We start from the raw sequence: 27,372 nt of genomic DNA, 5'->3' as shown, positions 1-27,372 counted from the left end.
AAACAATATCAAAATGGCAGGCCCCAATCCAACTATACCAATAATTACATTAAATGTCAATGGATTAAACTCTCTAATAAAACAGCAGAGTTTGTTTAAATGTATACAAAAGCAAAACCCAACCATATGCTGTTTACAAGAGACACACTTTAGATTTAAAGGCATTAAAAAAAAAGGTTGAAAGCAGTGGGCTGGAAAAGGTATACCAAGCAAACAACAAACAAAATAGAGCTGGGATGGGTTATTAATATCAGATGAAATAGACTTTAAGACAAGAAATATCTAGAGACAAAAAGGAACATTCCATAACGATAAAAGGGTCAATACGTTGGAAGATATAACAATTATAAACGTACATGTACCTAAGAACAAAACCGATAGAACTGAAAGGAGAAATAATCCTTCCTTCATTTGTTAGTAGTAGCTACCTTCCTCAACCAAAGGCTTTCCCCAGTTCCTGCCAGGAAACCCTTTCCTACAGCTACAACTATAGCTCTTTCCAGCTTCTGGTAACCACACTCTCCTCTTGCCCATGCAGTCCTAGGGAAGGTAAAGACTCGCTGCTGCTGCTAACCATCCCTTTTGGTTTTCTTTAACCTTTGAACACAGTCCTTCCATTGAATTCTCCCTAGTTACCTGTGTGATGTGCCATCTCTTTTCTGATGGAAACTTGACCTAAATCTAAACTCCTCTCCTTGATTTGAAAGAGACTAGTAGTTTCTTACTAAATAGCCATTCTCTCTTTCTCACTCAAGTTAAAAGCACTCTGATTTTTAGTTGGGCATTTGCTGCCCCAGAAAAAGAACTACATTTCCCAGTCTGCCCTAGCACACATGCTGAGGACTTATGAACTAAGTTCTAGAACGATGACATGTAATTGGAAGTGGTGCATGAGACTTCTTCAAAGTCTCAGTAAATAAGAAGGTTTGTACCCTCCTTCCATTCTTTTTCTATTCTCTTACTTGGATTGTGACAGCTGGAGCTCCAACAGCTTTTTTGGCCTATAAGCAAGAAAGTCACACCCAAGGGATGATGGAGTATAAAGCCTGAAGGAATCTGGGTCCCATGTGACCTTTGGATATGTCATTCCAGCCCTGGACTGCTTCCTTATACACAAGAAAGAAACACACTTCTATCTTGCTTAAACCATTGTTTTCCAAGTGTTTATTACCACTCCATCCTGCTACACATGGCCTGTGAGGCACTATCTTATCTGGCCCTGACTCTCTTTCTAACCTCTCTTGTGTGACTCTCTTTGCTCACTGTGTTCCAGTCACACTGGCTCATGCAAAGCCCTTTGCTACCTTTTGTAGCTCTTTGCACAAGAGGACTTTTTTTCCCCTGAAATCTCTTCACTGAATCTGAATGGCTGCTCATTAAGGTCTCAGCTGAAATGTCAACGCCTATGAGAAGGCTTCCCTGACCATCCTAACAACAGCTCCCCTCTTAGCCTCTTTCAAAGCCCTCTGTTTTGTTCCATTATGGTATTTGTCACCATCTGTAACATATATTTGTTAGTTGACTTCTTTATTGTCTGTCTCTCTCATTAGACTCCATTAGGGACGGTGTCTCTCTTTCTAATTCTCTCTTATATATATAACATATGAAGTTTTCTCTGTGTCACTCATCACTTTGTGCCTTGCATACAGTAAGCGAGCTTAGAGAATATTTGTTTTTAAAAATGCGTATCAGTGTGCCACACCTTTATCTGATCTCTTTTCTCATTAACTAGATCAGGGGTTGGCAAACTTCTTTTGTAAAGAGTCAAAGAGGAAATATTTTAGGCTTCACCATTTTTGTTGCATATTCTTCTTTTTTTTCCCCTAACAACTCTTTAAAAACATAAAAACCATTCTTAGCTCAAGGGCCATATAAAAATAGACTCAGGGTGGAGTTTGGCCCATAGGCTGTGGCCAACCAACCCTTGCGGGAGACTCTAGGTGTCTTAAGGTCAAGCCTGAGTTATTTACTTACATCCCCTGGGACATAGCACAATACTGAGCACACAGCAGGTTCTCAATCAACTCAGAACTCAGGTGAATTGGATTAAATTGATTGGGTTAGGGGTCCAGAAGAGAAGAAATGAAATGGAACACCTAAAATGGTCAGGTTTGGTCTAATATGTATTTTGCCAGGGAGATAAGGCCTATGGTCCAGGCTGGATGACTCAAAGGGTCATCTACCAAGGAGTTACAGGTAACTGGAAAAGATCTCAATACCCTCTCCTTCCAAGCAGCAACCCTGTGACCTTAGGCAGCTGCATTCCTTATAGTGCAGCTGACAGGGGCCCATGAAAAACAGCCAATTTTCCCCAGTGGTTGCTTTTGTTCTGTGTTACTGTGCCTTGTTATCTGGTTCTCTTGCCATCCAGTTTTCTGAAAAGCTGCTGCCTTAAAGATAGCATCTACCTCCAGAGGTAAATACAGCTTGGCAAATACAGAATTACCTACATAACCACTACAGATAATTCTTAGATGATGGCCAGGAAACCTTTCTGAAAACAGTTTCTGAATGAAAGCAAGTCCCTGATCCTGCTGTGGTTCCAAATCTTGCGATATGTTGATAGGGATGAAGGAAAGAAAGAAGGAATAAATGGATGAAAATTCTCCACGGCCACAGCTCCCACTCCTGGAACTGCCAGAACGCCAGGAAGTTGCAGTGTCTCCTGAGAGATCCCAGAATACGTACAATGTTCTTTCTCCCCTAGGGTATTCTTACTTCCGAACACTCTGGCAAGGTCTGAGGTCACAGCCATCAGCCTCAAGAGAGGAGGGCCTCTTTCCTCTAGCATCCAGAATGCTGAGAATTATTGCCAGCACCTGCCCTCTCGACAAACCTCTTCCCGGGCCTGGGCAGAACAGAGGGTGGGGGAGAGCAGAGACGTTATCGGGTGTCCTGCCAGGTCTTCAATCTGCACGGAGCAGTGAACCAGCCACAGAAGACTGGCTCCATCTCTAGGCGCTTCCTTCTTCCTTTTTCTTGTTCTTGAGATCTCAGAATAATTCAAGGCAACGTTCTATCATTAAGTCTCTGCCACCCCATATTCAACTCCCATCTTCATGACAAGAAAAAAGGGAATAAGTGGTTCCATGGGGGTTGTAACCAAGCAAGCAGATGCTTCCAAAAGAAGGTAAGTTTCAGATGCTTAACTGTATGACTGAATAAAATGCATTACCTAACCAAGCTTCACTCTGATGTTACAAGTCCTACATTTTAGATACAAGAAAGACACAAAAGAGTGGAAATAATTTATTTAAAGACAGGCTGTGAGTTAATGATGGAGCAGGAAACAGCATCAAAGTCCCTTGATTCACAGACAAGGTCTTATCTGCCAAAGAGCCGAGAACATGGGCCGTGATGCTAAGAGCGGGGAGCAAACGGCCTGGGGAGGAAAGGAGTAAGAGCCTAAGGAAACACTTCGGAAGAAGTAAATTAAACAAATCTCAAGGTCCCTGTACCTGTTCTCATGAGTGTCTGGGGGTTCTATGTTTCTGAAGAAGGTAATCAAAACTAAGTGAAAATAAGACTTTAGGACTTAATTTTGCATGTGACAGAGGACGGTAGAGAAGGGGCTGTAAGAAATAGTGGATACATGGTACTGTGGGGAAAACATTCTTTGGGGAATAGACCTTCCAGAGGAACAAGAACTGCCATAACACTGGACGCACTGAGAAGAGAGCTGGCAGGAGCTGAGAGGCGGTTGCGCTTTTACCCCTGAACAGCTCTCCTGCCAGGCCCCCCCAGAACCAGCATCCTTGAGTTGCATGTGGAAAACACAGGTGAGGAAGATCAGTGCCAAGGATATCATTTTTTCCCTTATATCTGATATGATCTGACAGCATCTTTTTTGAAAATGGAATCATGGCTAGGAGACCAAAGTAAGTTTCGGGACAAACTGTTGAGATTTCACGCCACTTTGGGATGAAGAAATTGGTTGAAGCAGTCATCTAATTTACTGTTTGTAACTGTCCTTCTGTGTGTCCTTCCTTCTGCATCCTTCTCTCACAGCTACTCTGGGAGGCCTCAGACCATAGCCACCACCATTCATGGCAGGGTACAGGTCCCTATGGCCGAGCTGGGCTAGAGGAAACACACCAGACTAATCCCCCAGGCAGCTGTCCAGGGTCATGAGACACAAACCAAGCATACAGTCAGGATCTGGGGTCAGGTTACCAGGCTAGAAACAGAATCACTGGGATCAAGATGGTGGGGTAAAGTGGACAGAGCAAATAGGAAGTGAGATCTCAGAAAGCGATTAACACTCAGAACAGAAAACCAAAGCCGTGATAAGGTCAGAATTAAACGTGAGAGCTGGAAGCAGCAGTACGCAGCTCAGCTCAGTAGAGCCACAGAAGATGGTGAGCAAAGAGGAGAGTGCCAGGAGGCCTTGACTGTGGGACCTCCTCTTCCACCTGGCCCTGTGTTGTAGGTTAAGCTCCATCTGCTGACGTCTCCACAGGACTTACCAACCAAATCCCCAGTGACATAAGAGGGAACTAAAACAGAGGGAGGCTTGTCCTAGTGATTTGAACAAGGTCATATAATTAGTTGGAGGCACACCCAAGATGAAAATCTTCACCTCTCCAACTCTCTGCTTATCTGTACGCATAATTAATACAGAGCAACATGCTTGCATTTTTCAGATGCATTTGAAAAGATGGTCCCAATGTAAGACTAGTTATCGAGTAGGAGCTCCATATGAAGCACTGCATGACAAGGTGGTTATCATTGGGAAACACCTTAAACGACAGGGATAACCAACTTCTTAGAAGTACGTATGGTCAACTCTCAATTATCTCTATGTAGATTATACCGTGGTAAGGTTTTCATTAGAGCTTTCTTCCCTCTACCACTATGGACATTTTTGGGTTTCTTCCCCTACTATCTGTTGATGTGACGTCAGGTAAGACAAATAAAGCACTATTTTAGCCTAAGCAAATCATAACCAAGAAAAGTAAAACTGCTGGGGAAGAAAAATGCCCCCAAGTCATTATCTTTACACTGACAGCTTGGCTAAACAGGGCCAAAGCTGTGCATCCTGAAATAGTTTATTAAAGTCTAGGGTAGTTCCATATACTGAGTGAAGTCAACCCAAACCCACTGCTTTTCTGTAACTGGACTCAGGAGAGCTGAAACTTCTGTGCCTTTGGCTTGAAGTCTGGGCATGTTGCATATCAAATTACTAAAGAACAAAGCTCGTAGCTGACTTGCAACTTAAACCTGGCACCATGGGTCGCTGGTTCTTATATAACAAAGAAATATTCAAAAGAGACTCTAAATGATCCATTAAGGAAAAGCTGGGGCAATGTTTACTGACTGATTAATAGAATACAACAGGAATTTAAATATGCCTACTGTGTGGAAAACACTGAGAAGTCATGTCAGGAATTCATTAAAACATAGTCCCACCTTTAAGACATATATTATATATTACCAAAGTTACAGATTTTTTTCACTTAATAAGAAGAATAACCAAATGATCAAAGCAATATGTGTTTTGAGTAATCTTGAAAGTTTTGAGGCCTGAATCTGGAAAGATACTTTGAAAACAGAAATCTCTCTAGGGTAGAGTTTCTTAAATTCAGCACTACTGACATTGTGGACTCAAAAACTTTTTGTTTTAGGGACCTGTCCTATGCATTGTAGGATGTTTAGCTGCATCTCTGACCTCTACCCACTAATGCCAGTAACAACCGCCAGCCCTGGTCCCCTACCCGTCGTGACAAACAAAAATGTTTCCAGACATTACCAAATGTCCCCTGAGCAGCAAATGATACCTGGTTGAGAACCACTGATCTAGAGATATTTTCTCTTGAAGACCACGCAGTAAATATACTTATGCTAAAGTAAAAGGAACCAAGTCAGGACACTAAAGTTTGTCATATTCATTATTACATGTGGTTTAGTACATTTTTAAATGTAGGCTGACAAGCTAATAGCAAAAGTATACTCACTGTGTACAAGAAAACAAAAATCTTTCCACATCAGCAACAGAGTGAGTTTTGTAAAGCCTTCTGCATCATATTCCACGACACCCCTAAGTAATAAAAACATACACACAAACAAAAAAACCCTCATAAAAACAAGGTATAAAGGAGATGGAAACAAGTAAAGAATATATTCATAAAGTCAGGGTTATTGAATCCGAGATGCATTTAAGACAAGTGAGTGTTACCACAGGAAGGATGTGGGATTTGGAATGAAAGCAGCTAGGTTTAAGTTACAGCTTTGCCATTTTACTATCTGTTACAACCTCCGGCAAATCACTTAACCTTTGGAGCCTCAGTTTCCTCATCTGTAAAACAAATATAATCATATGTGTAAACTTCATCATGGAGTTGTGAAAAACAAGTAAGGTAAACCATAAAATGTTATGCAAATGTTAGTTACTAGTGATGAGCAAAAAGACAAATGAAGAAATCAGGGCAACAATGACCCTATGTCTGTACAGTGATAGTGAAGTCTCACTTTCACTTAGGCACTGAACAGTAACAAGCAGTGACAATATTACTAACTACAGGGTTATATACTACTTTCTTCCGAAGTATTTGGAATCCTTTCTCTTGTGTCCCCCTATCCTCCCCACCAGGCTCAAGACAAAGTAGCAACGTTAGCTGGGTGGACACTGGGTTCAGATGGGAGATGCACACCTCATGCGTCAATGGAGAACAGCCTCTGAGCACGGAAGGGCCTGGAGAGAATTCTGATAGGCTCACCTCCCCCATTTCCCTCAAGAGCTAAGTGTTTGGGGGGTGTTACCATAATGTGCCAATACTAACCACACAGCGAGGACAAGGATAATGTTCTCTCTTGTCCATACAAAGAGGCCTTTGCTGTCCTTAGAGATGCCTTCATCCTGGCTGAGTCAGGCCAATCAGACCATTAATACTGATGGCCTCCAGGTTTAAGTAGGAAGGAACAGTTGAACTCATTGGGAATGTAAAGGAACTAAGGCACTGAAGGCTTAGTGATTTGCTCAAAGACTGTTGATACATCACTAAGATCTGCTGACTTAAGTCAACAACTCTGTTCACCAGTTTGTATTTCTTTTAAGGATACGTAATTTACTCAACATTATAACACTGATATCTAAACTTTTTAGATCCTGCATCCCGTAAGCAAAAACAAGCACAAAATCCTTTTCATTACGCATATAGTACAGTATATGGTAGTACTTGTATAGGATTTCGTAATTGTATACAAGTACTACTATATTATATGTATAAAAAAACACAGAAATGTACATAAACCGAATGAGATTTAAAAACAAGTGTAAATTCAATTTTCACCCTTTTCATGAATACCAATGGAGCGAGGTGGGGCACACCCCCCTGAGGTATGTGCAACTTGCTTTGGAGGTCATTGTGTTAACGTCTGCATTTTCGATTATATATAAGAAAGATAATCTTACTCAAAAATGAGAAGACTAACGGTGTCATCTATTAACCACTGTTTGTATCATAAGCACTTTCTCAAAATGCTCATAAATAAAGCTGAAAAAAATCTTAAGTATTAGAGACTCACATGAGAGGCAGTCATACTGTTTAGATATTGATACTTCTATTTTGGGGATATGACAAATTTCACTGTGGATAATGAGAAAATTTCTTGAAATTGTTTTGAGGAATCATAAATTTTGCTTATAATTATGCCACATTTGTAAAATTATATCCCAACCTTATTCTTTTTTTTTTTTAAGATTTTTTTGATGTGGACCATTTTTAAAGTCTTTCTTAAAATTGTTTCTGTTTTATGTTTTGGTTTTTTTGGCCTCGAGGCATGTGGGATCTTAGCTCCCCGACCAGGGATCGAACCCGCACCCCTCGCACTGGAAAGCGAAGTCCTAACCACTGGACCACCAGGGAAGTCCCCCCAACCTTATTCTTGACCTCATCTTCTCTTTCTTATTCCTTTTGCCCTAATTTCTTCATTTACTTATTTAAAATTTTAATACACACACACACACACACACACACCCCTTCTCTGGAATAAGGTGGGAGATAACTAGACCACTAAAACCCTTAGGGCTTAGTCCCCTCAGGTAGGTAGAGGATCCACCTTTTAAAGAGACTGTAAGGAAAGTCCATTCCCCACCCCCCACCCCCCCCCAACTAAGCCCTGAGGGGAAGGTTGATAAGGGCTCTACCATCATAAGGAAACAGCTGCAGAGCAGCCCACCACAGGCAAGGTGAAGGAAAGGGCCAGAGCACAGGGAGGGCGGGAGGAGACGCCCACCCTGGAACTGCAGCTACACACTTCCCTCCTCCCTTGTGAGGCCTTCTTCCAACTCCTAATCCCAAGTGTGAGTCATCGCGATGGTGTCTAATGTCAGACTTCCTTCCCGAATCTCTGTGGCCCTGTGGGGAGTGGTGGTCCTCCTATCAGGAGACCTGAGTTCTGGGAACAGGATCCCAGCCTGGCTTTCTCTCCCCGAGGTGTGTGACTTCCGCCGGGTGCCTGAACTGGCCAAGGTTTCGGGGCTTTCTTCTGTAGAATGTGCCAGCCATGCCTGCCTGCTTCACCTCATGACTGCTCTGTGATGACGGAGGTGAAAGTGCTGTGCAGACTCTAAAGAGCCCGAGAAGAAGCAGGCCTTACGCCCACTGTTACTGCAGTGTTTGGGACTGGTCATGCTGTTGCTCCGGGAAGATATTTGATTCTACTGTTTGCTAAAGAATGCTAAAGAAAAAAGTCTTCCTGGGAGCTTCAGTGTAGGCAACACACCAAGAAGAATCAAAATGGCACTCAGAGGTATCATACGGAAGAACTGCTATTTTCTTAATCAAGCCCTTATATTAGGGTCATCAGGACGTGAGTGCGTCATTGATTCGTGGTTTAAACAGAGGACTTACGTGCCAAAGTGACTGAGAAAAGCAGCAATATACTCTCTTCTTTTGTGATATCCTTGAATCACATACTGCACCTGGAATAGGAACCCAAAGCTGAGAAGTGGGGTAGGAAATCATTAAACATTTTATTATATAAAATTTCGAAGATTCAGAGAAGTAGAAAGAATAGCAAATTGAACACCCATATTCCCACACCTCTATTCAACAACTGTGAATATTTTGTCTAGTTGCTTTATCCAGCCATCTACCTACCTATCAACCTGTCAATCAATCTTGCTGAAATGTTTCAAAGGAAATTAGAGACATCATGACAGTTTGCCCCTAAACACTTCAGCATGCATCTCCGAAAAACAAGACATTTTCCTGCATAACCACAATACTGTTATCATACCAAATTTAGTAATCATTCTCTGAATTCATTTAGTACGCTGTCCATTTTCAAAACTTCCTAATTGTCCCCAAAACATATTTGAAAAAAGCAGGGTGTAAACAAGGATCAGGCATTTAATTTAGAAAGTCTTTTACTATAGAATAATAGTACCTCCTGGGGTGTGGATGTGTGTATATAATATTGACTTTCCAAAGAGATTGGGCTAGTTGTCTTATTCTGTATTCTCGATTCTCTGATTGTTTCCTTCCTTTTTTCTCTACCTTCTGTATTTCCTAAAATTGGAAGTTAGAGCTAAAGGTGTGACTAGATTCAGGTTAAATATTTTGGGCAAGAAAACTTCCTAGGTAATACTGAGTTTGATCATTGGTTAAGGTGATGCCATCCAGACCACTCTACTGTAAGGGGATGTTTCCCCTCTGCCATAGTGAGTAATCCAGGGGTACACCCCTCAAAGCATGGGAAGATCTAGTTCCCATGAACCTTTTACTTAATGGTTTTACTATCTGTTGGAGATCCTTGTCTGAATCGATTACTTCACTAGGGCCTGAAAAAATGGTGATTTTTGTATTCTCTCATTCCATCTGCATTTATCAGCTGGAATTCTCTATAAAGAAGAGCTTCCTCTCATCAAATGGGTCTATTTGGTTATCTTGAACTACAACGCCTATTGAAAAGGCACAGTAATGCTCAATTCTTTCTTTTTAAGCTCATAACATTCAGAATAAGGAGTGTTACAACAGGAGATTTTATTTTGCCTTTTTATATTTCCTTGTTATCACCAAATGACAGTTTCTATAAAAAAAATTTGTGAACTCATTAAGCTAGGCATCTGAAAGTTAGTCATTTACCCATCAGCTTCTAACACAAAAATACATTCCTTATGAAATGTCTTCATAATGGCTGAAAGAAACAGTGGGAGAAAAAGACCCCCCAAATTGTTTATATTGGCTGTAGTCACACTGAGTTTCCATGGATAACAAAAGCTCGAGATAAAGTGCTTGAAATAACCTTGACACAATTGGTACTGATAGCCATTTGTACCCTTTAAAAGTAAAACAATTCTATTTATATAAAAGGGGTTTTATGTCAATTTATAAAAACAGTGCTTGCTTTGCAGGCTTAATGCAGGATCAGAAATGTTATTTTGGGAAAAGAAAAACAGATGATAAGTTTGCTTAAGTGGCTTTGTTTAAAAAGGGGATGAAAACAGTTCTGTATACTTGATTTTAAAAACAGAAAACCATTCTAACAGAAACCCACAACAAAACTGGCTATAAAGATAGATACCAATGTAATTATGGAAATTCATTTGAAGAGATTGTTTCTAAAAGCAGCCCATACTGTCCTCGTTTGTGGCAAGTAGAAGAACATCAATTTTAAAAGACAAGCAAAATTAATGAAAGGGAACCAGATAAGAAAAACTGACTGATTCTTGTATTTCTGGGAAAATGGTATTATAATTTTTTGAGGAAAATGTGTGACTAGAAATTAATCTCAATTGGAGAGCTTTAAAAAGGCTTTTCTTCTTGGTTCTGGAAGACCAAATTTGCATTTTTCTCTATAATACTGGGATACAGATTTGAAGGCAGTGCAAAGTCCCCCAGTGTAAATAAGAACTCTGTCCTCTGATCAGTTTTGCAGGAGGGCAGTGGCTGCGGGAATTTGGTCCAACGAGCAGCAGCCACTCCGTGAGAGTTGAATACCCTGGAATCTGTGCTGAGCCCACAGACTGCGGAGTTGCCAGGTTTTAGTTTCTCTGACATTTAAAAAGTAATACTGAAGCCTTTGAAATATTATTATATTTCTAAAATATTTTCTATATAGAGATGAGCTATCTTTTGAATGAAAGAGACAAACAAAAGATTTATTTTCCAAGCCGTTGTGAACAAGTCAACAGGAGCAAAGAAAATAGGATTTTGGGAATTAAGCAAACTGAGTCCATGTGGGAGAAGAAAGAAAGTCAGTATTGCTTGCGGATTAATATCTCCGGTTTTTAGCTAAATACACTGGCTGGACATTAACAAGCATATTCTATACTTTGTAGAAATAGCTGACAACAACCATTAGTGGAAACGTAGCTACTTGCCAATGTAAGGGCTCATTCACACAGCTAAGAGATGGCTTTAGATAATCTGATGTGCCTGACTATAAGACAAGCTGACCTGGAAATCCTGCCCCTAGAAGCAGGACTCTGGCAAACTGCTCCTAGACATGACAGGGAGAATCAAGAACCAGCTATTAAGAAGTGCAGTACAAAAAAGCAGGAAGAGATAAAAGCAGCTCTACAGAATTACTGTGATATTAACTAGTGGCAAACACACACACACACACACACGCATGCAACAGATAATTGGGAAATGAAAGAATTCAAAAATTTTAAACTGTAAGAAGGTGTAAGATCTAGCAAAAACTTAGGGCATAAAGGAAATTCAAGAAAGAGGAGATAACATTTAAAAGATGAAGATAAGACTGGAACAGGAGGTCAGAATCCTCAGAAAAGGAAGGAGGGCAAAGAAATCAGGAGAGAAACTGATGAGATGTAATTCAAAGTAGGAAAGGTCGATGTCAGACGGAGGTTGCAACTAAGAGGATGGGGTGGAGAGGACGGTGTGTGCACCAGGATGCTGGGGAGATGACACTGGAGGAAGGAGCCTCACAAGGTGGGGGAGGCAGGGGACTTGCTTTTACCTTGTTGGTGAGCAGGTGGCACACTTGAGGAACATAATCAATGAGACATCCTCCTCCTGGAAAAGCTGGGATATGAAGAGCTGAGGAGCCGCCAAGCGCACTGAAAGGACAAGAGTACAGTGGACACTTCTCTTAGGGCTCAGGCAGTTTAAGTGACACCCCAAACAGACTAGGCTTCTCGTGTCCAGCTCTGCCCACCAACTGCCTGAAATAATGATGAGGGTTACAGGGGCTTCACTTTACGACTACATTTCCATATATATATTTTATCCATTTTGTTAAAACAACATGTTCATGTTACACATGACTAACAACTAATGATTAACGACAACTCCTGATCCTATCACACAACAGTACAAGTTAGCAAATTTTGATTGGCATGGGTAAATGTCTTACCAACATTAATGGATTGTACCTGTTACTGAAACACAGACTTTTATACTCTTGATTATGCCCAGTTCATAATTGGGCTGAGCAAAGGTAAGTCATTCATTAAACTGAACAAAACTGAACTGACACAACGGTGTAATAGTGTACCAAAGGGACTAGTTCTGCAGCTCACCGGCTTTGTTGCCTTGGGCAGCCTCCTTGGGCTTTAGTTTCCTCGTTCTTAGTGTGAGGCAGGTGGTCTAGGGCAGGGGATGCAAAAGCCTGGGGTCTACCCAGCCCAGGCAGGTTTTGTAAATGAGTGGAGAGAACCAAGTGGGGACTCTCCAGGGAACTGGGGATTTTGTGCACAGTGGGAAGGGCTCTCACTGATCAGCCCCAGCTATCTCTGACATGTAGGAATACAAGCCTGGTCTTACCAGATCCTAATTTTTCAAGTGAAGCCAGAAATCCAGATGATTTAATCTCTCAATTTTTAAATGGTGGCAATTAATTAAACATTTTCTGAAACACTGGGGTCCCGTGTCTGTGGGTCAATATGGGTAGGAAGTGTGCAACTAATCCCAGTAAACACTGATATTCAATTCATCTAAACAAGAAGGTACAGTCAAAAATCATCAATTCAAACACTAAGACACTGTTGATCCAGAAACATTTTCCAGAACTTTCCTGGAAATTCTCTTTTCAGTTTAATTAACCAGCATAAGATTATTTAAAAAAATTGTTCAGAACCTTATAGCATGCATTTTGTATATCATCCTGAATCTTGATTTCATCTTCTTTCCTACCCTCACTTTCCTTCGGTCCTAATTTGTTTTTCTTATTTGTATTTTATTTTAACATATATATTTCTGTAAGCCTCTTAAAGCCTCTCTGTAAGACAACGGGATATAAAAAGACCCCTAAAATCTCTTAATGTTGTGATTATTCATTATCCAAGTCCCCATAGTAACGAGGTTGTAAATGGAAGCAAAACATTTCATAACAGTAACAGTCTAGAAAATCATTCTCAAATAGTGTAGAGCACATTGACTCAGTCTAGAGTTTGTGGTACAAGGAACAATATATGTAACTACTCAAAGGACTCCAGATCCAGCCTGTCTCCCTATTGACTACAGATTTCTGAAATTAATTTTTCTGGTAAAAATGAATATTATGTTTATTTATTTACAGGAATGAGAAATCCCAAGAAACAAATAAAATTCCAGGTGGTGTGAGCAACTCAATATGGAGTAGAAGTATTCGCTGTTGACTTATCCTACTCAGATGGTAATTAAAAAGCACAGTAACTGACAACTGAGAAAATTCTGAGACAGCGTTTGACTAAGTATGACATTAATATATCACGTACACCCTGCAACTGCACAGAATCAGCAAGAACATCATTTCCATTTGCTACTCTCAGAGTAGACACTGGACGAGATTTAGCCTCAACTCTGAAGAAGGCTAGGAAAATTCCTATGAATTTCTGTGAACGAGAGGAAGCCTTTCTGTCCCCTCTTTTCATGCAAAAGTACACAGAGGGCACACATCTCACTGGAAGTGTCTAATGGTTCCATTAGGATGGAAAACGGATTAAGAAGAAAATTCTATAGTACAAGAAAAATAAATCCAGTATTTACAGCTTGTGGTTCTTGGAATATCTGCATAACAGAGAATACCAAGATCCAGGCTTCTCATAGGTTGCTTAGAGGAACAATCCTTAACATAATAAAAAAAAAAAAAAATTCAGACAGTTCTCTGGAATTGATAGTAATGGCCTTTGACCTGTAAATAGTATTACAGGATAAGTTCTTAATCATTCACTAAATGGAATACAAGGAGTGAAAACAGCAGTGTGGGCAATCCTCTCAACTTGAAACTCTCTCTCTGCCTCTGAAATACAGCCATTAAACAAAAATTACCTATCATAATAGAAAGAAGCAGAGGTATGGAGAAATCCAAAGACCAGCTGCTCTGCTGCCAGGCCCATCTCTCTGCACTCTGCTTCTGTGATTATCAAGAACTAACCCTTGTTGCTAGGTGCCTTCTCATTATCTAATTTAATCCTCTCCACAATTCAACGAGGTGGGAATTATCACTGTGATTTTACAAGTGAAGAAATTGAGGCTCAGAGAGCAGAAGAAATTTCCCTGGGTTCACACAACTAGGAAATGGTAAAGCCAGGATCTGAACTCAGGGAAGCCTGTTGCCAGAGTCCAGGCTGCTGTTACTGCTGAATTATGTGCCTCCCTGAGAGCAGGGGGATTTTAATCTTGAAAGCGCTACAAGGGGACTTCCTGGTGGCGTAGTGGATAAGAATCCACCTGCCAATGCAGGGGACATGGGTTTGATCCCTGGTCTGGGAAGATCCCACATGCCACAGAGCAACTAAGCCCGTGCACCACAACTACTGAGCCTGTGCTCTAGAGCCCACAAGCCACAACTACTGAGCCTGCGTGCCACAACTACTGAAGCTCGTGCGCCTAGAGCCCATGCTCTGCAACAAGAGAAGCCACCGCAATGAGAAGCCACCGCAATGAGAAGCCCGCGCACTGCAATGAAAAGAGCAACTAAGCCCATGCACCACAACTACTGAAGCCCGTGCACCTAGAGCCTGGGCTCCGCAACAAGAGAAGCCACCGCAACGAGAAGCCCGCGCACCGCGACGAGGAGTAGCCCCAGCTCGCCGCAACTAGAGAAAGCCTGTACACAGCAATGAAGACCCAATGCAGCCAAAAATAAATAAAAAATTAAATCTTAGGAAAAAAAAAAAGGGCTACAGGGATGGAAAGACACAGTGGGTATGGCTGGTAAGTGAGCAGGGTCAGGATTCCAGTGAGGCTAAAGGGCTTCTAGAAGCACTCAGACCACCACCGAAGCAGGCACTGTGCTGTACAGCCCATCTCCCCTTACAACTTTCCACAAGGCAGCAGGACAAGTATTCCTCCCGATTTTGTTCACACCTCAGTACTCTCCCACCCCAACCATCAAACAACCGGATTCACTGCCTCTTGGATGTGAGGGACCGACCATTCTGTCATGTCCAATTGTGAATGACTTAGCTGTGCAGGGGAAGCCTCAATGTGTGAAGCACTTCAGATACCAGCAAGGATAGTTTTAAATGAGAGTTGATTTTTTAAAGGACGCTCGCTGCACACTTTATTTAACTCAGCAGTTTCTCTGCCTGTGAGGGTTCTGAACCTGACTTCCAGCATCACACGCTGATAAGTGCCGCTGATTCATGTATAAATATCCGCCTCATTGGTAAATATTTAACAGGCTTGCTATAGCCTGAATGCTGCCCTGATCGTGCTGAATAAACAAAGTCAAGTGCCTTGAAATAAAAGAGCTATTATGTTTTCAAAGTGTGCAAGATGGAGGAGGTAAGGCCTTGTGATCTCGAATCCTTTAATATTCATGAATCAAAAAATATTGGGCTGAGCATGTACAACAGAAAACTCACCCTGTGCAGGGATGCCCGGCCTCGCTCAGCCATTCCCAGGAATGCAGGGCTGGCTGGCGAGAAGCAGGGCCTCACTAACTCACTAAGTGGCTGAGTTGGGGCTGGGGAAGGGGTGAGGGGGAGATGAAAGGGACCACTGGCTGTAGACTCTTCTGATCTCTGGAGCGGTCCAGGGAGAAAGCAGGGCTAAAAGGTGGGGAACCAAAATTGTTGTGGCAGGGTCTCAGGCTGAACTTGGGAGAAGAAACGGGTGAAAAGGGCTGCTTTGATGAGAAAGCACCGTCTATCTCTTTATGGACTGTAATGAAACATGAAACTGCCTGATAATTCTTAGAACTGAAACTGAATCTGTGGATAGAAATTAGAAGGACAAGGCCAGAGCTCGAGAAACCTCTCCAACAGTGGAGTTGAACAGATCGAAAGTTAGCCAGAAAAACATTTCCAGGTCTGTCTCCTTGGCTCTAAAAGTAAAATATAAGAACTTTCTATGTACTAATACTATTGTTTCCATGCAAATACAGCTAATTGAGCCCTTGTGGACCTTGCTCTGTCAGCAAATATTCAGAGCGTCTCTAATATTGAAGACTTGGATTGGCTACAGTCAACAGCATAAAGGAAATATTTTTGAGCATTTTGACATGGAAAAATGCAGGCAGTCAGCCTGTCTGCAAGCTTGACTTGGGACAATAGAGTTTTAACTCATTATGGAATAATAACTCCCTTCTCCCCATGTTGGGCTTTACCTTACTGGCCAAATAAAATGAAGAAAACATGATTTGGCACTGGAGAAAAGGAGAAGGGCCAATGATTTTCAACTGTAGTTCTTGCTGCTGCCAAGTTTGCTCTCTTTGGTCTTACTCAACTTTCCCATGAGTGCAGCGGGGAAAACACTACTCTCAAAAGGACCCATCTCTCTCAAGGGTTAAAGTAACAATTGGAGTTACACTAATATTAAAATAGCACCATGCGCTCCAAGAGAGACGTTATTCAAGAATGCCTCTTGTGTGAGTGTTCTATGTCCAGGGTTAGGTCAGAGATGCTTGTATTGGCCTTAGTGTCCCCTTCTGCCTTTGAACTGGGTTCTGAGGGAGAGGAAGTTGCCCTGGTTGCCTCCTCCATAGTATGATTCCGGGGAGTGTTGGAGGGTGAAGCATGGAAATGGGGAACTTCAAGGATGATAGATGGACACCAGTGGCCACTAGGCCCCAAGCTAAGAGAAATCTAAAGAAAGGTGAGCCTTCAATTCAATCCAACAAACACGAACTGTATGCCTAAATCTGTTTAAGGACTTGAGTTTTCCATTCTGAATATGTGACTAGGGCACCACTGTTAATTCCTTTCAAGGTAGAGAAATGCCAGGGACCTCAAGAATCTAGCGCACTCTATAATGACAGAGTATGTTTCCTGGTGGCTTGCCAGGAAAGCCATTACAATAAAACAAAAGTAACTGTTATTTATTGAGTATCCACTTTTGCCAGGCACTCTAATAGGCATTTCGTTATCTCTAAACCTCCCAAGAACTCTGCCAGATAGACCTAATTAGCCCAAGTTACAGATGAGGAAACTGAGGTTCTAAGAGTCTAAGTATCTTGTCCAAGATTACCCAGCAAGTAAGTTGCAGAGATAGGCTTGAATCCCAGTCTTTCTGGTTCCAAAGCCTGTGTCCTTCTTCTTTAGAAATTCTTTCATAAGAAGGATGGTGTGGAATTTCTAAAACTCTTACCCCTACTAATCCCTACCTACATACTGAAACAGTAGTATAAGTGGCTGAAATTATCCTCAAAAAGACTTCATCCATGAAATTCATCACCTTGTCATCTCACTTTTTTTAAGATTATCATCTGTCACAAGAAGTTAACTGGGTAGGATAAAAAAAAAATCATATGTAGGTTCTGAAAACCCAAAAGTACATAAACACTACACCATGGAAATAGTCTGCTTTTTGTTTTTGTTTTTTCCTAACTGGATTTTCTTTTTCCTAGTAAAGCATTTTCTAGAGCTGCTGTTAGCCCTCGTCTCATTTTATAGATTCAACTTGGAGCCATCTTAAGAGTCTCTCCACCACTCAGTTAAACAAAATCAGGGTGTAATTCAAAATGGAAAAAAACTCAATGAATATAACAGGAGAAGAAAATAAAAGATCAGAATGACAAGTTAAGTTTACAAGTAGGAGAAAATTTGGGGAGTCGCACTGGATGAGAGGTTCACTGAAGCATCAGTGTGGGCCTGGCTGTATTACATTTATGCACCTGATCTAATATTTCCACTAAACATACCTCACAGCATAAAATCAGGTCTTCTTAGAGCACTATATTCCATTTCTTGTTTCCCATTTTTAGAGGGACATATAAAAATGGAAATGTTCTGAGACAATGATAAGTATGATTAAACACTCAGAAAGCATTCCTATTTGGAGCAAAGTCTAAAGAAGTTGAAATTGCTAAGTTAAGTTACTTAGAAGCGTATGGAATTATGAAATAGAGTAATTTAAAAATGTGAAGGCATACTATATGGATAATTTGAATCAGGTATTCTTTGCTTAGTCACAGTATAAATAAAGAGAGTTTAAAAGGCAATATGAGGGATTTAGTTGGTAAAATGAATTCTCCACAGAATGGAGTAGTGAATAATAGCTCCACTTATGAAGTACTACGTATTAGGCACTATACCAAGTGCTTTTCCTATATGATATCCTCTCTTCTTCACATCAATCTCTGAGAGAGGTGCTATCCCATTGTACAGATGAGAAGGCTAGAGCTTAGAGAAGCTACATAACCATCTCTGAAGTCACGTAGGTGGTAAAATGGCAGAAGGGCATCTAAATCTAGGTCTCTCTGACCTAAATCTACCCCACTCTCAGGTCTTCAATGATCACTTTTGTGACATCTGGTTCCACATGTGTCAGATCCATCAGGCTCCTCCTGGTTTGGGTGTTTCAGGCAGATGCCTGGGCTGACTGAACCCGTGAGGCTGTTTCCAGGAATATTAATTAAACTTATTTAGGTACCTGAACTGAAGTGGTTAGGGACGTTTTCATTCTAGGCAAATGAACCCCTGGAAACTCTGAGGGCCAGAGGACTTGATGGACACTTTCCAGGAGACAGGAGGTGAAATGCAAGCAAGGAAACTTTACACTTAAAGAAATACAAAAGATGAGAATATTGTAATTGCAAACAGAGTCTGTCTAATGACATGAACACTAACCAAGTTTTTGTTCAGAAATGTGTTTAAGTTTGTTAACATCTCAGAAAAGCCTTTGAGGGACAACCTTAACAGATGACTACCATCAGGATTTTGTTAGCATATGGAAAAGCATTTACAGCTTTTAAAGCCCTGAAAAACAACAAATGAACTTAGCAGATGTTCTATTAGGATTTGGTACGAATCAGGCTCCTGGACTTCAGACTATACTACAAAGCTACAGTAATCAAGACAGTATGGTACTGGCACAAAAACAGAAATATAGATCAGTGGAACAGGATAGAAAGCCCAGAGATAAACCCACGCACATATAGTCACCTTATCTTTGATAAAGGAGGCAAGAGTACACAATGGAGAAAAGACAGCCTCTTCAATAAGTGGTGCTGGGAAAACTGGACAGCTACATGTAAAAGAATGAAATTAGAACACTTCCTAACACCATACACAAAAATAAACTCAAAATGGATTAAAGACCTAAATGTAAGGCCAGACACTATCAAACTCTTAGAGGAAAACATAGGCAGAACACTCTATGACATAAATCACAGCAAGACCCTTTTTGACCCACCTCCTAGAGAAATGGAAAGAAAAACAAAAATAAACAAATGGGACCTAATGAAACTTAAAAGCTTTTGCACAGCAAAGGAAACCATAAAAAAAAAGACAACCCTCAGAATGGGAGAAAATATTTGCAAATGAAGCAACTGACAAAGGATTAATCTCCAAAATATACAAGCAGCTCATGCAGCTCAATATCAAAAAAACAAACAACCCAATCCAAAAATGGGCAGAAGACCTAAATAGACATTTCTCCAAAAAAGATATACAGATTGCCAACAAACACATGAAAAGATGCTCAACATCACTAATCATTAGAGAAATGCAAATCAAAACCAAAATGAGGTATCACCTCACACCAGTCAGAAGGGCCATCATCAAAAAATCTACAAACAATAAATGCTGGAGAGGGTGTGGAGAAAAGGGAACCCTCTTGCACTGTTGGTGGGAATGTAAATTGACACAGCCACTATGGAAAACAGTATGGAGGTTCCTTAAAAAACTAAAAATAGAACTACCATATGACCCAGCAATCCCACTACTGGGCATATACCCTGAGAGAACCAAAATTCAAAATGAGTCATGTACCACAATGTTCATTGCAGCTCTATTTACAATAGCCAGGACATGGAAGCAACCTAAGTGTCCATCAACAGATGAATGGATAAAGAAGATGTGGCACATATATACACTGACATATTTCTCAGCCACAAAAAGAAATGAAATTGAGTTATTTGTAGTGAGGTGGATGGACCTAGAGTCTGTCATACAGAGTGAAGTAAGTCAGAAAGGAAAAACAAATACCATACACTAACACATATATATGGAATCTAAAAAAAAAAAAAAATGGTTCTGATGAACCCAGGGGCTGGACAGGAATAAAGACACAGATGTAGACAATGTACTTGAGGACACGAGGAGGGGAAAGGGTAAGCTGGGACGAAGTGAGAGAGTGGCATGGACTTATATACACTACCAAATGTAAAATAGATAGCTAGTGGGAAGCAGCTGCATGGCACAGGGAGATCAGTTCGGTGCTTTGCGACCACCTTAGAGGGGTGGGATAAGGAGGGTGGGAGGGAGACACAAGAGGGAGAGGATATGGGGATATACATATGCATATAGCTGATTCACTTTGTTATACAGCAGAAACTAACACAATACTGTAAAGCTATTATATTCCAATAAAGATGTTAAAAAAAAAAAAAAGATTTGGTATGAACTACTTATAATGATGCCCGGCCATGCAAGACATGAACAGGCAAAGGGAAAGAAAAGCTTTTTTCCTCTTGTTGTATCTTGATCCCCGGCGTGTTACCTGCAGTACGATTCCACCACAATTTCTTTAAGAAGAGAAACTATTTTCAAATACTAGTCTTTAGGAATGAGTGAATTTATTCTGAGTTTGTTACAACTTTGAGGCTCCAATGAATGGCTTTACTGCTCTGCTACTGCACAGGTAGAGGTTATTTTTCCTATGAATTACTTTTGAAACATACTTACTGAAAAAAAACCCAATACGTGCATATATCAAATCATTACATTGTACATTGTAAATATCTTACATTTTAATTTGTCGATTATACTTCAATAGAGCTGGGGGGAAAAAATCAATGCATACAATAGTTACCCTAGACTAAACCCACAAGCATTTTTATAACTCCCTCCTCCTCATTGCACACAGGTTTTAATGATGGTCAAAAGAAGATGCAGAGAAAAAACTCCCTCTGCCTGACTGGGTAGAGAAGTGTACCCACCTGATTCTTGTTTGCTGCCATTTACTAAAAGCTCAGGCCTATGAACAGCATGAGGCAACTTCACACACACATCACTGGTCTCTGTGCTCAAAGAGCTAATCTATAGGTAGCTGGAGCCTGGCTTGCACACACAAAGAAATGAAAAGATACCAGATGCGGTTAGCCAGGCTACTGGTACACAGCGCTTTACAATTTGTTTCCAAAGTGCTCCTCGTTTGGATTTTTACAACCACCTTACACAGTAGGTAACAAGTATTAATATACTCACTATAGAGATGAGAAGGCTGAGGCTTGAAATAGATGCCTTGTCCGAGGTTTAAGGCTGGCAACAGTCAAAGTGGGATTGGAATCTTTCCTCTGCGCTCTTCTCATGATTGTGCAAGAATGATCTAGGGAGCCTATTAAAAGCTCAGATACCCAGGCCCCACCCCAGAGAAGCTGATTGATTAAGTTCAGCGGGTCTGAGGTGGGACCTGCTTCCCTAGCGGATGCAGGTGCAGGTGGTCCTCACACCCTGCTCTGTACCTCACCCTGAGGATGCACGACAGGGACTGAGGACGGGAAGGTGTGTGGTAAAAGCAAATGTGCCTCCCATCCCCGAGGCATTAGGTCACTGACTATTTGAAAGGCACTGTGGACAAAAACAGGAGATGAAGAAAGCAGAGATATGCTCTTAAGGAGCTCAAGGCCTAGTACGGGAGATGAGACATTCATGGAAACAACTAGAAAAAAGGTGATTACTGCTAAGTGTGTACATGGGCAGAATGAAGTCCAGTCACATGCAGGTAACCAGAAGGCAAGGCAAAGAGCAGTAAAACGAGACTGGGGCTGGAAGGGAGGAGGACACAAAGACTACTCAACAAGGCAAGGCAAATAATCATAGGCTAGGAACTCTGCAGACAGCAGACCATGGGTCCTGGACCACGGTGAGCAGCTTTTTGCCCCAATATGAGAAAAGCCTATTTCATACTTCGGGCTGCCTGGGATATCTACTGGTAAAAGGGCATCTGCCTGGAGAGGGAATAAGAAGCTATGATGGTCCATCCTGATGCATGCCAATGGTGAAGTGGGCGGGAAAGAAAATTCAAGGTTAAAAAAGAAGTTCTGTTTAGTCATAGAGTGAGAGATGTCCTGGAGAGAAGGAAAGGTCTGGGGTTTGAGCCTGAATCTCAGCCAGTTTCCTTGCTTAACATACCTCTTTTATACCGACACCTTCTAAATTTATATTGTCGCTCAGACCTTTCCTGAACTCAGGACTCATGTGGCCAACTGCCTACTGAACGCCTCCACGTGGATGTCTAAAATGCACCTCAGACGTAACCTGCTCACCAGCAAACTCTGCCTGCAAAACCGACTGCTCCTGCTCTCATCCCGTTTCAGCCCACGGCAGCTCCAACCGATTGGTTCCTTAGGCCCAGTCCAGTCTAACATAACTTCTCCTCTGGATTCTGGCCTCCAAGGATAAGCTGGGGCTGCTCCACCTCAGTGCACTGGCTCAATTCTTCTGCTGTTCCCTCTGCCTGCAACTCTCTTCCCAGCCATCTACTGGGCTTCCTCCCCTGCTTCAGGTCTTACTCAAATACCACCTTCTCAGTAAGGCTTCCTCAACAACCTATTTAAAATAACCCACCTTTTCCAGTAACCTCTCTTCCTTGTCTTACTTTTTTTAATGGCGTATAAATGGTGTATATCTCCATAAAACATTCTACATATTGTATTTGTTTATTGTCTCCCCCCATCACCCTTCACTAGAATGTAAACTCCTCTAGAACGAGGATCTTTGTTCTGTTTACTGCTAAAACACCAGAAATAAGAATAAGGCCAAGTTCACTGCAGGCACTCAATAAATATTTGTGGTATTAAAGTTGAAAGAATAAGTAAGGAAAGATATGAGAGTTAAATTTCCAAAATGGACATTAGAAGTCAGTAAATGTATATTATCTTTTCTGAAACAGTCACTGTGAAAAAGAAGGTTTTAAGGGTCTAGGACAGGGGTTGGCAAACTTTTTCAGTAACGGGCCAGGTAGTAAGTATTGGCTTTGCAGCCCTAAGGTTTCTGTCGGAACTACTAACCTCTGATGCTGTAACAGGAAGGCAGCCATACACAATATGTAAACGAGTGTGCACGGCCGTGTTCCCAGAAAATTCTATGTATGAAAGCTGAAATGTGAATTTCACACGATTTTTACAAGTCACAAAATATTATTCTTTAAATGTTTTTCTAACCATTTAAAAAATGTAAAAATCATTCTGAGCTCGCAGGCCATACAAAACAGGCTGCAGGACAGATCCAGCTAGCAGGCTGTAGTTTTCTGACTCTTGATCTAGGATTAAAGGATCACTTGAAAGTTCTACAGATGCTGAAGGTAGGAAAAATATCCAGGAAGAAATATAGGCCAAAAGACCTAGATTAGATTAGCCAAAATGAAAAGTGGGCCCTTGGGTCAAACCTCTTAGAAACTGTATTCGATCAGCAGGTAAACCACAAGCATTAGCCTTTTCCAGGCAAGGGTGAGGTGAACATTAGGCAACTCGTGGACTGTGGGAGTTCTCATAATGATACTGGATTAGAACTGTGCAAGAGAGAGCTATTTATATGATCTCAAATGACGTTTGAGGCATGTTCTGGTGCTTTTACTTCTATGCTAGGTGAAAAAGCTGCCTACAAAAGCCTTCCTCCCACCCAAAATACTAGCTGTTCGTTGGCGACTGATCCTCAGAAATATTAAGATGAATCATATATGCTCTTTTCACAGTGCAAAAAGAGATAATTTTAAAATTCAGAAAATATCACTTTGGGTAGTCACAAACCACACAGTAGAAAAGCTGCCCAGCCTGAAAATTGTAAATAAATAAAATCCTGTTCCTGCATGGAAACCTTTTTCCTCACTTAGGTTCCAATGCTGCCCTGGGACTTGCCTCCAAGGTTGGCTGCTGTTAAAACGTGTTGGTTCCCATAAGCTGCTGATGGGAGGCGGCCTTTGTTCCCCAGCCCTCTTCCCCCGGGCCCTCCCAGGCTAACCCCGCTGTTCTTGGTAATGCACAGTGCTCAGCCTTGACCTTCTCAAGCTGTTCTTTTCACCTGCAGGCAGCTCTCGGCTGCTCTGTCCACTGCGCTCGGCCAGGTTGGCCTGAAAGGTGCCAGCTGACAGTGGCTCAGTCTTTACCTGGGCACAGGGAAAGGACTCCTGTGTTTCTTTCTGCTTCCTGCTTGGAGAGACAGGTATTTTTGTCTTTGATCCCTAAGCTCTGTCTTCTTTCTCCTGTCACTAAACAGTTCACTCCCTATTTCCTCCTGTGCCCCTACCCCCCGCCCGCCCTTTTTTGCAACTTCATCATTTTTCCCACATTGCACCGTTTGGCACAGGAGAAGGAGGGAACCACATCAAATAAAGGAATGCAACCACAAAAGCTGCCTTGAGAAGCAAGGCCCCAGATTCTTTTTTTTTTTTTTTTTTTTTGCCAATTTACCGTTTTTGGATTTGTTCTCCCATAATCAAATCCTCCCTATCGTGTTAACAATGTGGTGGTGTGTCAATACATTGGAATTCTGCTTCAATCAGCGACCCAGAGCTTAATAGGAAAATGAAGCAATAAAATGTTGGTCTTACTGTTAACCTTAAGCTAGGCCTGTACTTAGGATGGGGATGTTGGCTTCTTGATGGTATGTGGGCCAAACCTTCAAAGTTTTGTGAGAGCTCGGGGTTGTCAGCAGAGGCCTAAAGCATTATTCAGGCGTACTTCTGCGGTCGAGAGGTGCAATCACTCCAAGTACCACTGACTGGAGCACGAAGCACCCCAAATTTTAGCAAGCCAGAGAAAGTTCAGACTGAATTTGCGTGCAGACGTTGAAAAGACATATTCAGCTTACAGGCGACAGCAACTCTCGGGTCTGGCTCTGATGATGTCTGTACTTATCACAAAAGGGTTTGTGTAAAGTTAAAGTGTTTTGTTTTTTTTTTAAAAATTAAAAACATGTGCCCAACATCCAAACCATTCAGAGACAACGATAAGGTGCCACAACCCTCAAACGTTGGGAAGTCACTATTCCCTGTCCTCAGGATACATGTGTTATCGTTAATGTTTAACAACAGCTGGCCAATAGTCATCGTAAATGAAAACACCAGTTAGAGGTTGAGCACTTTTGATGTAGTGATTTTATCTTTTGTGACTAACTTGGTAAACCCAACTGTTCAGGGCATGAAGGGAAGTACTTTTGTTGTTGTTTTGGTTTGGTTCACACGGCGTAGTCACATGCGATTCTGGTTAATGTGGGAAGTCAGTCTGCTCTTGAACATCATCTCTAGCAGATACAAGCAGACCTGAGCGGGCCACAGACAAGCCACTAGGCACTGACCGGCCACCTTCAGCTGTCCCAGAACACCCAAGTGATGTGATAGCCTCCAGAGATTCTCTTGGGGAGAGGAGAAGGGAGAGGAGAAGAAATCTCTCTCCTCCCATTCCTGTTCTAGGGTAACATATTAGAATCTTACGATGGAAAAATGTGTGATTGAAAAAAAAAAAAATCCTGTAGCTGGTTCTGATGTGAACTAATAGGACAGGTTTTCAACTGCCCCGGCACCAGCAGAAGAATTACCACGTCAAACATACAGAAGGAGGAGTCTGTGATCCTTAGGAGTTAATGACCTTCTCGGCCAACAGGCAAGATTGCTGGTCTGCCAACTTTAGCAACATTCAGTCTGGCCCCAGCTCCACCTTTAAAAGCCAAGTCATCCATGTCATTCCAGCTGCCCGTCTTCCTGCCCCTCCTCCCCACCACAGCCCCACGCTGCCCAACAGGACAGAGAGTAGGACCAAGGCAAGGCAGTGAAGGGAAGCGGGGACTGCGGGCTAGCGCCTGCGCAGAAGCCCCGCCTCCGCCCCACATTCTGCGGCCGCAGCTGAGGTGCCTGGTCCCTGCCCCACCCGCCGCCCCAGGAGAGGACCACAAACGTGAGTACAGAAGTTATCATTCTACCAAAACACCACACGGATGCTGGATGGGGGCGCTGCTCCCCTCCGCAGAACCCCCAAGCCTCCACACCGCATGCTCCAAAACCCACCCGGAAAGCGGCAGGACCCATTTTCTGGAGACACTGGGGAGAAGGAATTGAGGAAAAAGATAATGAAAAAGGACATCTGGGAATCTGAAGAGGTGAGGGACTGAAGAGGCTATCGGCGTAGTCAGAATTTTAACAAAAACAACATGTATTGAGTAGATTCCTGTCATTTAAAAAACATTTTATTTTACTAAATAAATTGTTTACTTACTAATGAAGGAAGTAGGAGTTCAGTTCTGTTAACACCCATCTGTGCAAAACTGGAGACTGCTTCTGAATATCATAATTTATTTACCTGTATCTCTTACTTTAAAAATACCTCCATCGGTTTAAATGCTATTTTTATCCAGTTCTCTAAAACAGATGATTCTAAACAGCCACAACAGTAAACACAGGTCTACATACTCCCAGACAAAGACTGCAGGGCAGGCCTGGTGAGAAGCAGCAGGAGGCCCAGGAGAGCACATTGGTCCAGGCAGCTCAGGGAAATCTGGGTTTGTGGGTAACGTGACAACCCCAGAAGGCAGGTGTGTTTTCTTTCTTTAACCCGGTGACACAAGATGCAACAGAAGGAGAGAGTTTGAGTCAGGAAGGAAACGAATTCTGGTAAATGTAGACAAGGATGATGCCAATTTAATTGGTCAGATATAATTGAAATTGGCCTAATAACTTCTTTGCAACTCACTTTCTTGGTTGCTTCAGAATTTTGACTACTATTATTTTCTTAAGCTTTTAAAACCAAAACCCTCAAAATTTACTAACAGAGCAATACTAATAGCACAGAGGGAGCTGTCAACATGACTTATTTAAAAAGTATGACTGGGACTTCCCTGGTGGTCCAGTGGTTAAGAATCCGCCTTCCAATGCAAGGGACACGGGTTCAATCCCTGGTCGGGGAACTAAGATCCCACATGCCGCGGGGCAACTAAGACTGCGTGCTGCAACTAAAGAGCCTGCGCGCCTCAGTGAAAGATCCCGCACGTCACAACGAAGATCCTGCATGCTGCAACTAAGACCAGACACAGCCAAACAAATA

The 27,372-nt window shown here is 41.9% G+C and overlaps 1 protein-coding gene across 3 annotated transcripts in view; it reads right to left on the bottom strand.

Moving 5' to 3' along the window:
- The window catches only part of BABAM2 (BRISC and BRCA1 A complex member 2), a 435,974-nt gene that overhangs the window by 87,932 nt on the left and 320,670 nt on the right, over window positions 1–27,372 (bottom strand). For 2 of the 3 annotated variants that reach the window (XM_061210581.1, XM_061210582.1), the window contains exons 8-10: window positions 11,929–12,028; window positions 8,853–8,923; window positions 5,955–6,037 (exon numbers count right to left, since the gene is read on the bottom strand). In XM_061210581.1, the coding sequence (XP_061066564.1) occupies window positions 5,955–6,037; window positions 8,853–8,923; window positions 11,929–12,028 (254 nt within the window). The remainder of the gene's footprint in view (window positions 1–5,954; window positions 6,038–8,852; window positions 8,924–11,928; window positions 12,029–27,372) is intronic. The other variant, XM_061210583.1, reaches the window with a different exon arrangement.

This window comes from Eubalaena glacialis, chromosome 14 (genome assembly GCF_028564815.1).
Source record: "Eubalaena glacialis isolate mEubGla1 chromosome 14, mEubGla1.1.hap2.+ XY, whole genome shotgun sequence".
Lineage (NCBI taxonomy): Eukaryota > Metazoa > Chordata > Mammalia > Artiodactyla > Balaenidae > Eubalaena > Eubalaena glacialis.
The sequence above is the reverse complement of the archived record's forward strand: the minus strand, read 5'-3'. Positions and strand labels throughout refer to the sequence as shown.